At 41.8% G+C, this 15,175-nt stretch overlaps 1 protein-coding gene across 3 annotated transcripts in view; it reads left to right on the forward strand.

Moving 5' to 3' along the window:
• Positions 1-14,952, forward strand: part of DCBLD2 (discoidin, CUB and LCCL domain containing 2) — a 53,150-nt gene extending 38,198 nt beyond the window's left edge. For all 3 annotated transcript variants that reach the window (XM_084843196.1, XM_084843197.1, XM_084843198.1), the window contains 7 exons: positions 48-172; positions 1,615-1,762; positions 2,188-2,313; positions 2,740-2,833; positions 6,231-6,280; positions 8,955-9,092; positions 10,709-14,952. In XM_084843196.1, the coding sequence (XP_084699322.1) occupies positions 48-172; positions 1,615-1,762; positions 2,188-2,313; positions 2,740-2,833; positions 6,231-6,280; positions 8,955-9,092; positions 10,709-11,151 (1,124 nt within the window). In that variant the 3' untranslated portion in view covers positions 11,152-14,952. The remainder of the gene's footprint in view (positions 1-47; positions 173-1,614; positions 1,763-2,187; positions 2,314-2,739; positions 2,834-6,230; positions 6,281-8,954; positions 9,093-10,708) is intronic.
• The last annotated feature ends 223 nt before the right edge of the window (positions 14,953-15,175 follow it).

The following is a 15,175-nucleotide window of genomic DNA, read 5'->3' on the forward strand; positions in this document are numbered from 1 at the left end:
AAATAGTTCTTGCTGTTTATTGTAAATGGGAACCTTCTTATTCACAGGTATCATTACTACTGGCTCCACCCTAGCAGAGTACCATTATTATGTCTCTGCCTATAGGCTCCTTTACAGCAATGATGCACAGAAGTGGACAGTATACAGAGAACCTGGTGTTGAGCGGGATAAGGTAAGATGTAAGGTGAACTTCATAGGAAATGGTTGTGTATCTTTTAAAAATTTTGTTTCTGGAATCTTCATTTACTATTAAGTGACTGAGAAGGTATGAAAAATAGAGAGCTTTACCTTGAGACACATGTAATTCTCATCTTCTTAATTATTAGAAAAGTCTGAAGATGGAACATGGTTTCTGTCTAATTTGAAACATGGGTCACATCATCATTGTCATCCCCCCATCAGAAAAACCAAGTCACACATATGGCAGAAAAGAGGAATGGTGGACACTTGATCTGTGGATTGAGGGAGGGGAGATTTCCCATGGAAGCCAGGAATGTTCTGTGTGTGTGTGTGTGTACATACACTGGAGGGGAGGGGATGGACAGATGTACTTACAAATATGGGAAGGGGGAAAGCTTTTGGAATTTCATTTTTGGGGTTTGGACAAGGAGAAATATTTATTAGGTGTATTTGGGGACAGTAGTAGGTGTATACCTTTGATTTCCAGATGACATTTCTCCGGCATTTCTGACCATTTGACATGCTGTCAGTTATGGGATTTGGAGTCCAAGAACATCTGGAGGCACACAGGCTGCCTTTCTCTGCCTTATGGAAAAGGATGATTGCCCATGAGCTGTCATATTGGGGAGTTTTTCAAAAGAGGCCACTAACCTGATTAGCATTTCCTGCTTGAAGTTAACATAGGTAAATATTTGAGTGGAGTAATGAATGCTGAGTCCGCTAAGGAAAAATGATTGGACGTCGGATATGGATTTTCATTCTAGCTTTTGACTGCCCTCTTCTGGGCTTGCAAAGAAAAACAACAACAACAACACCCATCTACTTTTCGCCTGTTAGACTCTGTTCCTGAAGGTGGTCACTTCAAATTAATGTGTTCATTTTTAAAATATATCTGGTTAGATTTTGTTTAGGAATTTCTGAAATGTATCATTTAACAGAAGGACTTTGGATGAGATGAATAATTTTAATTCAGGAATTTTTAATTAGTTGCAGTTTTACTTCTGGATCTTTCATCTGTGATTTGAGAAGTCTAAGTATGCTACTTAGAATAATTTTTAAATGTCCATAATAAGTTGATTTCGCATTTGAAAATAATGGAACAGTATTTGTTTTTAAAAACACAGACCTACGTAGCATGGGCTGGATCTAGGCTCTGCCTTCTGTTGATGGAAGGGCTCCACTTACAGAAGGTGCCTCTGCCTGATTTTTGGGCTCCCTCCCCCACGCACACACAGCTCATCCCCTTCAGCACAGTCCCCCGATGCTCTGTGTAGCATTTTTAGGGGGCTGGAGGATCTGTCATGGGAAAGGGGCGAGCAGGGAAGTCTGCTTCCGCTAACCCAGTTGCACACACTTAAATCTGGATCCAATCCTGAATTTTGGTATTATGTATGTTTTAAGATCTAATTACAACTTATCTCTTTATTTTTCTAGGTATTTCAAGGCAACACTGGATATTATCAAGAAGTTCGCAATAACTTCATTCCACCCATCATTGCTCGTTTTGTTAGAATAAACCCTTTGAAGTGGCACCAGAAAATTGCAATGAAAGTGGAATTGCTAGGATGTCAGTTTAGCATTGGTAAGTGAAGTGGCATTTAGCACTCGTTACATTAGAATGGCTTGCATGGGGGAGAGTGCTTGATGTACCGTTAATCCTTCTGTGCCTTGTAAAATTCCCACTTCTGTGAATAACATATACTAATCAACTTGGTAACTTTCCAGTGGTTGGCTGGCTGGTCCTCAGCATTTTGTATCGACATCTGATTTCAACATCTGAGAGATACTCTGGGATTATGAGCGTAACATGCTGTGACAGTTTTCTCGGGCAGTGATCCATACATTCATTCCCATTAATTTTCTGGCACAGCAAGTCTTAGCAGCTATTTTGTGGTAGAGTAAAAATAACACAAGTGTTATTGCAGTTTGGTATAGTCTGTTACGCAAAGGAAGCTACTTGTTGTTTTAACGAAAGGTATGACCTCCAGCTTTTGGTTTTATTTTAAGTTCGGGCTCCGAGACCTACAGTACCGCCACCGCCCAGGAGCAGCAATGATTTTTCCCTGCAAACTGATAAAACAACCTTCACTCCCAAGATCAAGAACACTACAGTGACTCCAAGTGTAACCAAAGGTACTGACATCTAGGGAACAGCATTTCGGCAGCATAATACTTAGTGTTAATAATTCATCTGTGTTGATAATTGTTATGTTACTGGAATATTGTGCATTTATCAACTATATTTTGTCATATAGAAATTCATATAGCAGAGAGTAGAGATAGTTGGTATATATAATTGTATATCGAACAAGGCACACCAGTTTTGAGTAGAAAACTAGTAACTTGGAATTCGTTGCTAAATTAAAATTGTCAGCTGTTTTGTATCCACTTTATGGTCAGTTTAAGAAGCATCCTCAAACCAGGTTTGCTGCAGTAATTTCTAAATGCTACTGTATGGCTGTTAGTTGAAGTTTCTTGAATATTTGTATGGGGGGGATTAAATTTAGCTTTTAACAAGTCTACAAAGCTTACATGCTCCATTTATTTAATGGACTTCAGATGTGGCCTTGGTAGCTGTTCTGGTTCCTGTGTTGGTCATGGTCTTTACCACCCTCATCTTGATCTTAGTTTGTGCCTGGCATTGGAGAAACAGGTAATCATTAAATAATTTACATCTTCTAGATTATTCAAAATAGTCAGTTTATTTATTAAAATGAAAAATGCTTCAATGTGTAAGTAATTTTTATTAACAGAACAGTGTGGATGCTTCTCCCAGCATGAACCTACCTGTTTTTATTGTAGCATAATGATGTAGAATAGATAAATGTGATACCCCTTTATAAGCAATAGCCCCATCTAAGGACTTCTTCCAGGTGCCTCCTCCAAGAGTGGCTCAGAAGGTGGCAACAAGGGGGAAGGCCTTCTTGGTGGCAACCCCCCCCCCCGCAAATTATGGAATGAACTCTCCAGTGAGGCCTGCCTGGTGCCAATATTGTTATATTTTCGGTGCCAGGATAAGACCTTCTTCTACTCCCAGGCATCTGGCAGTATATGAAAGGTTTTAAATCAGGTTGTGGGATATTGTTTGGATATGTGTGCGAATGTGTGTCCGCTGTCTGTATTTATTTATTTATTTGATTTACTAGCCACCCATCTGGCCGGCTACCCGGCTGCTCTAGGCGGCATACAATACAAATAACACAAAATACAACAAATTTACATAATCAACTGAACAAAACAACATTGCTCTAAAAACAAAAAATCCTAACCCGCCCCAAATGCCCACCTGAACAGCCAGGTTTTCAAAGTCCAGCAGAAGCTCATCAAAGAAGGGGCATTGCAGAGGTCACTAAGGAGGAAATTCCACAGAGTGGGGGCCACCACAGAAAAGGCCCTCTCCCTAGTCCTCACCAGCCTAGCTGATGGGACAGACAGAAGGCCTTCCGAAGCCAATCTCGTTGAGCAGTGTCCCTGGTATTGTTGGAGGCGCTCCTTAAGATAGGCTGGGCCGGAACCATATAGGGTGTTAAAGGTCAATGCCAATACCTTGAATTGGGCCCAGGAAACAACTGGTAACCAGTGCAACTCCTTCAGCACTGGAGTGATGTGGTCTTGCTGATGGCTGTCTTTAATCAGGCGGGCCGCCACATTCTGCACCAGCTGCAATTTCCGAACCATCTTCAGGGGCAACCCCAATAGAGCGCATTACAGTAGTCTAGGCGAGAGGAGACCAGGGCATGAACTACTGATGGGAGCAGATGGTTAGGGAGTAGGGGTGTAGCCACCGTATCAGATGGAGTTGGTACAGCGCCACCCAGCTCATAAATGACACCACAGATGAGTGTCCATAGATAGTTGGGAGTCTAAAATGACCCCCAAACTGCAGACCTGGTCCTTCAGGGGCAGCCGCACCCCGTTGAACACCAGGTCAACATCCTCCAATGTCCCCTTGTCTCCCACAAAAAGTACTTCGGTTTTGCCGGGGTTCAGTTTCAACTTAGTCCTTTCCATCCAGCCACTCACTGTCTCCAGACACGTGGACAGAGTTTCTACAGCCAACCTTGGCAAAGATTTAAATGAGAGGTAGAGTTGCGTGTCATCTGCATTTTGGTGACACTGCACCCCAAATCTCCTGAGGATAGCCCCCAGCAGCTTCACACAGAGGTTAAATAACATTGGGGAGGGAATAGAACCCTGTGGCACCCCGCAAGTCAGCAGCCAAGGGTCGGATGTCTCCTCTCCCAGAGCTATCCTCTAGTACTTGCCAGAGAGGAAGGAACGGAACCACTGTAATATGGTGTCCCCTATGGCCAACCCCTCCAGGCGGTCCAGGAGGATACTGTGATCGACGGTATCAAAAGCCGCTGAGAGATCGAGGAGAACAAAGAAGAAGCATTTGCCCTATCCAGAGCCCTTCCCATATCATCCACCAAGGCAACCAAGGCCATTTCTGTCCCATGCCCAGGCCTGAAGCCCAATTGAAATGGATCCAGATAATCAGCTTCTTCCAGGTGTGCCTGCAACTGCAACGCCACCACCCACTTAATCACCTTGCCCCAAGATGGCAGATTCGAGACCGGGCAAAAGTTGTTCAAGTCTTGGGGATCCAAGGAGGGCTTCTTTAACAGTGGTCTTATCACTGTCTCCTTGAGGGCTGATGGCATCGCTCCCTCCTCGAGGGAGGCATTCAGCACCACCTTGATCCCCTCCCTAAGTCTCTCCCTGCAGCTCATAATGAGCCAAGATGGGCAAGGATCAAGTAAGCAGGTGGTCAGCCTTAAAGATGAAAGCACCTTGTCCACTTCCTCAGAAGGAAGAAGCTGGAATCAATCCCACACAACCAGTCTGCCACTGGCCACCCCTCATTCACTAACTATATCCACAGCACACAGAATAGCACTCCTGATCCAGTCGTTTTGATCTGCAAAGTGCTTTGCAAACTCATCAAAGAAGGCCTTGGAATGCTCCATTGGTTCCGGAACAGGTTCCGGGCCAGTTGGAACAGCCTCCTGGGACAGCACTCTGCGGATGTGATAGAGGCAGCATAAACGTTCTTTTTTGCTGCTCTTATCATCACGTGGTAGGCTGAAGCTACAGCTCTAACCCGTGTCCGATCATCTTTGAAGCGAGATTTCCTCCACCGGCACTCTAGCCATCTCACTTCCTGCTTCAGAGCACGCAACCATGGGGTGAACTATGGTGCAGTCTGAGCTCTGTTCAGGGAGAGAGGGTGTTTCGGAGCCACCCGATCTAATGCCCCAGTGATTGCAGCATTCCAGCCATCCACCAGGGTCTCGACCAATCAGCCGTTTGCGTGCTCCAAAGATCCCCAAGTGCAGTCAGGAATCCATTTGGATCCATAAGACGCCTGGGACGGACCATCTTAATGGGTCCTCCACCCCTGCAGAGGGGTTGTGGAACCAAGAAGTCCAACCCCACCATCTGACCGTGACAAGGGGGTGGTAGATATACCCCTGATTTCCAGATCACTCCCCACCTCTCTGGAAACAAACACAAGGTCTAACGCATGACCGGCTACATGGGTGGGCCCAGTTGGAATAGGGTGCAGTACTATATGTTTGTAGCTAAACTTTTTGTATTGTGCACAATATGGTATTTTTTAAAGGTTTTTAATATTTGTAAATTGCCCAGAGAGCTTTGGCTATTGGGTGATATAGAAATGTAATAAATGAAATGAAAATGGATGTGTGTTCTGATAGTGCAGTACTTTAATCCTAAACCACTTCAGGGAAGCATGTATTTTGGGAGGTCTGTTGAGTTCAGCAGCTGATATATGATCCTTACAGAAGAAATAAATGTAGCGATTTTTTCAGAAGATGTCTTTTAATGCAGAACATTGCTGCTGTTTATATTCATTAAGATGAAATGAAGAGCAAAAGGAAATAGTCCTGTAGTATTTTTCTTTTCTTTATAGCAAAATACTTTTTACTTGTGCTTAAAAATCTAGTACTCTCAACTTTTTGTCTCAGATAACTGTTTCATATTGTTACTAATTATGGGTATGTTCTGGATATCACCCACTTTTTCAGAAAGAGAAAATCAGAAGGAACCTATGACATACCTTATTGGGATCGTGCAGGTAACAGCAACTGCAGAAACTCTAGATGTGATGTTAAGCATGGATATTAAAATACATTCTTGTAACTTATTTCTACTGGTGGTTAGACTTGGGTAAGCACCTGCTTGCCTGGCCCCCATATCAATTTGGTTGCTCAGTGGTTCAAGCCAAACGCTTAAAGAATATCTGTAGCATTCGACTCGGAACACTCAAGCAACACACGTCATCCCCGTCTCTTCCTCCACCATCCCTTCCAGTTCCCTTAAGGAAAAAAATTCCTGGGGCAGGGAGAACAGGCAGCAGTGGGTGGGTGAGCAGGTAGCTCCACAGCCCAAGAGAAGCCACACGGCTATCAAGGATCGAAGGGCTGGTGAATACCCCAATCCCCAGCTGAAAACGTTTGTGTTGGCAGCATATGAGTCCCAACCAGGCAAGCTTGAAAGGGAGCTGTACGTACTTTGAATTATGGCTGCTTACATATCACTCCCTTTCTATTAGCAATAGCTATAAATGGATAGATATTTAGCATCAGCATGAATGCCATGGCTGATCTGAAATTATGGTTGCTGGCGTTTATCTTAGATTAGAATGTGGCTAACACCAAACCGCTGTATAGCAGTGAAGTGGGGGGCAGTTTCAAATTGAGAAGTGATGGGTGGGAGGGAGGTGCTGAACTGCCACCTCCTACCATTTCCCCTCTGCAGCCCTTCTCTTGGAGTGTTTTTTGTCCAGCAGGGTTCACTCAGATGCATGGGAGGGGGGTCACACTGACTGTCCATGCCCTCTGTTGGCCTGTGTACTGGCTGCCCCTCCCCAGTTCAGTAGCCATATGAAGGCGCCGTACATCTGTACAGAAATACATGGGTAGGAATCCAGGATTTGTGTGTGCTTGCAGCCATTGAACATGCAACCCTTCGACCATTGAGTAACACCCTTTAGTCACGAGTCAGGCTTGAAAGGATCACCGTATCACTATCTGCCCACTTCTCCACGTGAAATCTACTCATCCAGTCACTTAAGCTTGACCTAAGATGCAGGCTGCCACTGTAACATGCAGTGCAGTCCTCACGTTGCACCATATGTGTAACTACCTCAGATTCAAGAGTACAACTATGTTTTAAAGTACAGTATGGCCTCATCTATCCCAATAACTGCAGGGACATTTTGAGGTCATCAGAAAGTGACAAACATCATATGACATGCTGTACATAGGATTACAATGGCTATAGGGACGATGAACAAGATATTTGGATAACAAAGAGGGTGAGGTAATACTTTGCCACATTTACAGCTGACGTGACCCATGATAACAGAGTGTTGAACGTTGGCCTAGGAGGCCTGAGTTCAACTCTCACAGACTGGCCATAGGCTCCTTGGATTATCTTTGCAAGGTATTACTCACTAGTCCATCTATATAATGGGTTGAAATTGTGCTAAACTTCACAAAGTTGTGTAAACAAAAGGCATTATTAGATGTGTTAGACAAAATATTTATCCTGTGAATGGTCAGAGGCTAACAGACCTGTCTTTCATTACAACACCATAGAAAATGAGAGACTAGCTAATTTCGTGACTTTTTAAATATATAGTAGCAGTCCTCTTTTAAGGAACTGTCAAAGCTTGACTCAAACTATTTGCTCAGCTCCAAGTCTTTGCATCAACTTCACTTCCTCCAGGCAATCAAACATTGCACTGGACTTACTTAATGAAGGCCATACTGGACTGGCCTAAGCACCACCTACTTTTTCATCCTCACCAATAAACAACTTGTTACCATGTCCTGCAGATCTGGCAATTAGCCAACATGTTGTAGCCAGCATACTCCAAATGGTGTATGGTAAATGTGGTAAGAGCCAGCATTGTGTTGTGGCTTAGTGTGTTGGATTAGGACTAGGAGACGTGGATTCAAATCAGTCATGAAGCTCAGCGGATGACCTTGGGCCAGTGGCTCTCTCTTTGCCTTGCCTACCTCATAGGGTTATTGAGGAGATAAAAGTGGGAAGGGAGAGACAGAAATGTAATAAATTTTAATTTTAAACCTGACCATCTGACTGACAGAAAGTACAATTGCTGGCACTCACAGGGTCTGGAGTGTGTTGACACCCCTCAGATGTTGCAGGTCCACAAAGATTTGTCCTCAGACATTTTAAGTCAACACACATTGAGAGAAACTAAATGGTCTGAAACCATCTTAAGTCTGACTTTCAACTCTGAAAACATGAACACATTGAAAACTGCCCCCGTTCTCTTGATATTATGGCCCATTTCACATTTAATGGAACTCTGGTTAGTTTAAACTATGGTTTGTTAACAAGTTAATATCACAAAGCATGGTTTGATCCTGAGTTGTTTGAACAAATCATAGTTTAAATTAACCAGAGTTCCTGAATGAAGATGTAATGGGGACCTCTCTATAGTTTAAACATGAGTACTTCAGATCTCCTCATGGCCATGCTAGAGGAGGGGAGGGCACGCAAGCCTGAGGCTCAATTCCATTCATCCACGTAGTGCTAAACTATGTTTTAACATTCTGTGCAAAACAGGCTAGTTAATACACAGTAACCAGATATGTTTAAGGGGGAAACTTCCCATGTTAAAGAATTGTGTATTATAAAGTTTTGAGTAACTTGACCCATAATTATGTCACTTGTAATTCATGTGGGAGAATTCCTTTTTTTTTCATATCTTGGTACAGGTTGGTGGAAAGGAATGAAGCAGTTTCTTCCTGCCAAGTCTGCAGAGCATGAAGAAACTCCTGTTCGTTATAGCAGCAGTGAAGTTAGTTGCCTTCGATCAAGAGAAGTTACAACTATGTTACAAACTCAATCCGCAGGTATTTATGTTCCCTGCAAATTTCTGTATGTGGTGCAAATTTCTGTATGTGGTGTCTATTTTTAACAGAAAGAAGTTTTCATATTGATATCTCTGCAAATGGAATAGAATCATAGAATAGTAGGGTTGGAAGGGGCCTATAAGACCATCGAGTCCAACCCCATAGAGATTGTCTTACCTTCCTTTCTCTCACCAATATATTCTTGCTTCTTTTAAAAATCTGTACTACAGATAGATAGGTCAAATATATTTTCAATATTATATAACGGCTGATCTGGGGATTAGCAAAGGTGGTGCGGTCTGGTCACAGTTTTGTACCACTTCAGTTTTTATGATGGATGTGCTCTCAAGCACCCGGTATCACTCAGTTGAAAATCGCACCCCATAACACAGCTTTCCATGTTGAGAAGGTTTACAAAACCAGGCTGTCCTTCGAGCCAGTTGGTTTTTCATGTGATAGTTGCTTTCAATTAAATAATTACCATCTCAATTTTCACGTGAAAACATCCCACCTCAGGTAATAAACATTTGAACTAGCCCAAGTCGTCTTCATTGGCTAATAAAACGTCATTCATATAATGCCTAAGAATGCCTGTTCACTGAGATTCCTTGATTACTATAATTGTTTCAGTGAACAATTCTTCAGTATGGCATTTGAGCAACTGAAGTAGATAAAAATATTGGCCTGATCCTTTATTCTATTATAGTTCACACACAGTAGTCCCAACATGATTACCTTAGGAGCACTTGGGGCTACCATTCATCTGAGGCAGCATCTCTGTATATGTGCCTGTCCCAAATTCTGGTGCCAGCAGAAGATCAGGGTCATGATACATATCTCTGTCCAGTGGAGTGGAGGTACTGATTCAAAGAATAGTGTGCTCCTGAAATGATCCTGTTGGGCCTGGCTCATGTGTGAACTGGCCCAAAAACCTTTCACTCCTTCCTGAATGCGTGAGAGTGTTTTTTAAAAATTATTGTTTATCTAAGCACCGAGCTTCCCAGCAGCCACCAAGGATGCCCTTGATTGCCGCAGTTGCTGCCTTCACACTTCTCAGCAGGCTTAGCAGCTGCTGCAAAAGTATGCTGAGCAAACCTTGAAGGCAAGAAAAAACACCCTCCAGTTTTCAGCATTCGAGGCTCCTTTGCCTGCCCACCAACACAACCTAGCCTGTTCTCCTAATCCCAGTGATGAGGTCCTCCTTCTGTCAAAACGAAGGGCAAAACAGGAGGTGCAGTGCTTTGAACTGCACAGCTGCACCCCCTCTGTGCCCAGCACCTGGGCATTGTGTTCCAAGAGTTGGACCAGATGTACACCCGATCAACAGTGCTGGTGGAAGTGGACTTCCCCATTCCCCTCTTTCCACAGCAGCCCCCTGAAAATGCTGCACAGAGAGTCAGGAGACCCTGCTGAATGGGGTGAGTTGTGTGTAGGAGGGGACCCCTAAAAATCAAGTGGAGGGACCTTATGTGAGCAGAGCTCTTCCTCCCGCAAAAGTCCCCTTCCTCTTGCAGGACTCTGGACTCTGGATCCACCCGCAAGCAGTGGGGTTTCTGCCAGTGTAATGGCATTACATTAGAATTGGAGAAACCTAATACCGGTCTCTCTTTGCATAGAGTATGCACAGCCACTTGTGGGAGGAATTGTTGGTACACTTCACCAGAGGTCGACCTTTAAACCAGAAGAAGGAAAAGAAACAAGCTATGCGGATATGGATCCTTACAACTCACCAGAGCAAGGAATTTATCATGCCTATGCTGAGCCGCTACCAATAACTGGACCAGAATATGCAACACCAATAGTGATGGATATGTCAGGTCATCCTGCAGCTCCTCCAGGTGTTGCTTCTGTTTCTACTTTCAAGGCTTCAGGGAATCAAGCCCCACCCATCGTGGGAGCATACGACAAACTTGTCTCCAGGGCAGATAGTTCATCGCCCACCCATGTACTCTATGATACACCCAAGGGGATGCCTGGACTCAATCCTTCAGATGAGTTGGTATACCAGGTGCCACAGAACGTGTCGCATTCCACAGGAAATAAAGAAGCAGTTAGTTAGGGAAAAGGTCTTCTAAAAATTAAATCCTTTGGAGATGATTTTTTAAATCCTTTGGAGATGTCTTCAGACTTCTTTTTTTTTGTATTAAAGAGAAATGTGAGACTTCAGGCCCAGAAAAATGAGTTAAATCGCCCCTTTGAGAATCTATACACAACTACTGCTTTCCGGTTCATAAAATGATAGGCTTTACATTCACTACTGGTAGGCAGGCACTGCATTCCTTGTTAGAGAGGCTTAAGAAGCGTAAAGATGCCTAATCACTACAGATGCAGAAATGATCAGAATTCATTGGGTCTGGCCTAAGTGCCAAGAAAAAGAAAGGTACTGTTTTGGGCATAGAAAATGTATTTAAAGTCATTGAGCACATACTAGTATTTCAAATTAAATATTTTAATAGATATATCATTTACAAATTCAGAATGCTATACATGATATTGTTAAAGTAAACTGATCATTGTTCCTTCTATAACAGGAAGAAGGAGCAATGTTTTCATTTTTTTAAATTGATCCCTAAAATTATGAAACTTCCTTCTTTGGGTTCTTTAAAGAAATGAATTGATAACTTAGAGCAGGGGTGGGCAGCTTTGGAGGGGCAGGGGCCATTTTTGTCCCCAGACACGCACACCCCTTCTGCCTCACATGGTGCTGTGGGGTGCAGGATTAAAAACTGGCAGTTCGCCACCTAAATTTAACAGTAAACCACTATGGCGCATTAAAAGGGTCAAATTTAACGAACTTCAGAACAAGCTGAATTTGACATTTTTAGTACACCATAGTGCTAAAACAGCTAAGTTTTATCCTGCTACCACAGAATTTGGCAGCATAGGACAGAGGCATGGGCTACACCCAGGGGTGGCAGAGGCCATATACATGCTGAGCTCTGATTTAGCGCTACCTGCAATCTCTGGCAAGTACACCTGCAATCACTCTGTGCTGATCCTTGGCAGCTATAACGCCCATCGTCTGAATGCTGTTCTGCCTGCTCATTTAAAACACTGGGGTGCTCTCTTTTCCATTTACTAGGAGGCAGGTTCCTTGAAGAGTTAGTCAGGTTTGGATTAGGACAGACCTCTCATTTTCTCCCCAAAGCCAGTCTTTCTCTTGCCTTCATAGTGAACCGTCACAGGTTCCATGGCTTTGCCTTCTCGCACACTCTTTCAGCCTCACACCCCCATGTGCAATATGGCAATAAAATTACTGATATACTTTGCAGACCTTTTGCAAGGAGTAATAAGGTGTGTGAAGTAGTTCAAAAATTGAAAGTGTGATATAAATGCCAATAATTCTTACATGGCTAAAGGAGGCCTTACTGGGCCTTCTTTGGCTACAAACGTTTTTCTCTCAGCTAAAAATGGAATTTGTAAAAAATACACACAAACATTATGACTTCCTCCACTACTTAGAAAGATTGAAATCGAAGTAAATGATTAATTTTTGTAAGAAGAAATACATTTGACTGTATAAAACATAAGCACATAAATATAACGTGCATTTATGTGAGGGTGTAAATCAGGGTTTCTGCACATCCATCAATGCAGAGCTTGGGTTTCCCAATACGATTTTAGGTATTTATATACCTTAAGAAAAACATGTATACATTGATACCCTTGAGCCTTTAAAATGTGAGATCTGCTGGCCATTAGATTAAAATGTAGCAACAACTTGGCATTTGATATGAGACTCTTCAAGAGCATTGTTTTGATCCCCAGATTCTGCAAATCCAAAGTTATCTGTAGCTTTTTAGTTTAGAACTAAAGGCACTTCACCTTCCAACTCGTAGTGAAATTATTTTTCCCAAGATTTATATACTTGAAACCATTAGTGACTTTATGCACAATGAAAATTATTAAAAAACATAGATCTATAACATTACAAGCCAGTCTTGCTTTTTGCCGTGTTTAAATGCATATCAAGAAAAAAGCACATGAAAATAAGGCTTTGTTTTTATTGTAGCATAATGACACTGTAGTGATGATGTAGAATAGATAAATGTGATACCCTTTTATAAGCAATAGCCCAGTTTTATGGACTTTAAAAGTTTTATGGACTCATACTTCAAAAGAACATTATGTATTTTGATGTCTGTATTGTTGAATGCACAATATCTCAATCTTGCTAGCTAGTAAGGTTAATCACGACAATCACAGCTGTTAAATGTAAGTAGCATTCCGTAGCCCAATACTTAATTTCAACAGCATAGAATACTGGTTTGCTCTTGTGCCTTGTTTCATTTATATTGTTTTTTAATTTATAAAAGTGATACATAACTTATTTTTATTCTGTAACTGCGGTACACCAAGGCTAGATGTGTGGCCTAAGAAAACCCTCAGAATATGTGTAAATGTAGACTCTGTTCGATAGGCTATTCTACACAATCTTGCTTTGTTGATCCAACTGATATGGGTAAATATCTGCCAGACTGGACTCATGAATTTTCTTTAAATATATTCAAACCCTGTTCTGTCAGTGTCTATCCCTGTGGTTAAGATCACTAGACTCTGTGTGTGAATTTGTTCCGGGTGTACAAATCTGCATCTCTGAAAATAAAGTGTAAGAGTATCATGCGCTTTTAAAATTTCTAAAGTTCATGATAGCATGTACTTTTAACAAAGTGATTTTCTTGCTATTTTTATAAACGCTGGTTCATTTCGCAAAGAAAAAAAATCAAGGGAGTAACGCATAGGTTCAAATGATGGTGCCTATGTGTCTTGCACAGCTACCAGTTATCTCATACACCTTCATTCTGTTGTTGGTTAAAGATTAGAATCTGATGTCTAAATCCTTCAAAACTCTGAATTGTGCTGTTGGATTTAATGGTGCAGGCCAAACTAAATGAATTAATATTATTACATTCTGATACAATTGTCTTTTTTAATGTATTAACAGTATTTATAAATCACTTTTCAACATATGTTCACAACACAGTGTAACAGATAAAAAATACATCCAAGTAAAATAATGTAAAGCTATAAAATGAATAGCAAAAAAGAAACAAAAACAATCTGCTATTTCCAAATGCCTAGTGGAATAGAAAAACCTAGGTTTGATAGATACTGCAAATTCTTCTCCTTAGAAGGGTATTGTCTGCTCGGATTGTAAACATATGGTAGCTATTTTTAAAAAAATAAAATGCAAGTTTTAACTAGAACAATGTACCAGTTAGGATGGCTTTGTGTGTGTGTACGAAGTTAAAGTCTAGGTTCTTGTACATGTGAGGTTTCCTGTAAAACTATTGAGCGTGCATGTAAAATACTGCAAAAAAAGCCACTATCGGGCTGTTTTTCAAGCCTGCTACTGGAATTATGCACATAAGTATATGTGCAAAGTGCCTAGTTCGAAGTATCCCGTGTACCCAAGCCCATAGACTCTTCGTGTGCTAAGATGTACAGGCAAACTGACCCTCACCGCTTTGTTGCAGAATGAGCCTATCGGCACATGTGTCAATTAGATGAAAACAGCTTTCCTGATGTACTGCCCTGTATTTTCGGCACTAACTTATTGATTCCTGAATGTAAGACACGCAGCACAGACAACTATCATATAGTGTGCGGTTTTTGGCCCAATGTTGGTACTGTCTCTCACAAGTTGACTCTAGGTATGCAAAGGGGTCTTTGTTATAGTGCAGGTAAGATGGGTGCAAATAATGTTGAGTGGTTATTTTCCTAGAATGTACTTTCTTACCTCAGCATGTTCTGTAGTCACTCTGTATTTGTATATGTTGCTAGAATTTAGATAATATGAATAGCAGTTGTATGTATGTGTTAAAACCTTTTAAATAAAATGCACAATGTGGAAAGTCATGCTCATTCTGTAAAATAATCAGTCTTGTACGTTAGACAAAATATGTGATTCCAGTTTGGAGCTTACTGTTACCGGATATCCAAGCTGATTGGGCCAGTCAGTAAGCTTCTTATGAACACCTCCTGTTCAACAGATGGAAGAATCTTCTTTATGTACCAGAAATACTCTTTGTGTACATTAGAAACTGTACAAATGCAGGTGTTAACTCAAAGAGTGGCTGTTT

Source organism: Heloderma suspectum, chromosome 3 (genome assembly GCF_057233095.1).
Source record: "Heloderma suspectum isolate Gila_16-S chromosome 3, 16-S_ref, whole genome shotgun sequence".
Classification (NCBI taxonomy): domain Eukaryota; kingdom Metazoa; phylum Chordata; class Lepidosauria; order Squamata; family Helodermatidae; genus Heloderma; species Heloderma suspectum.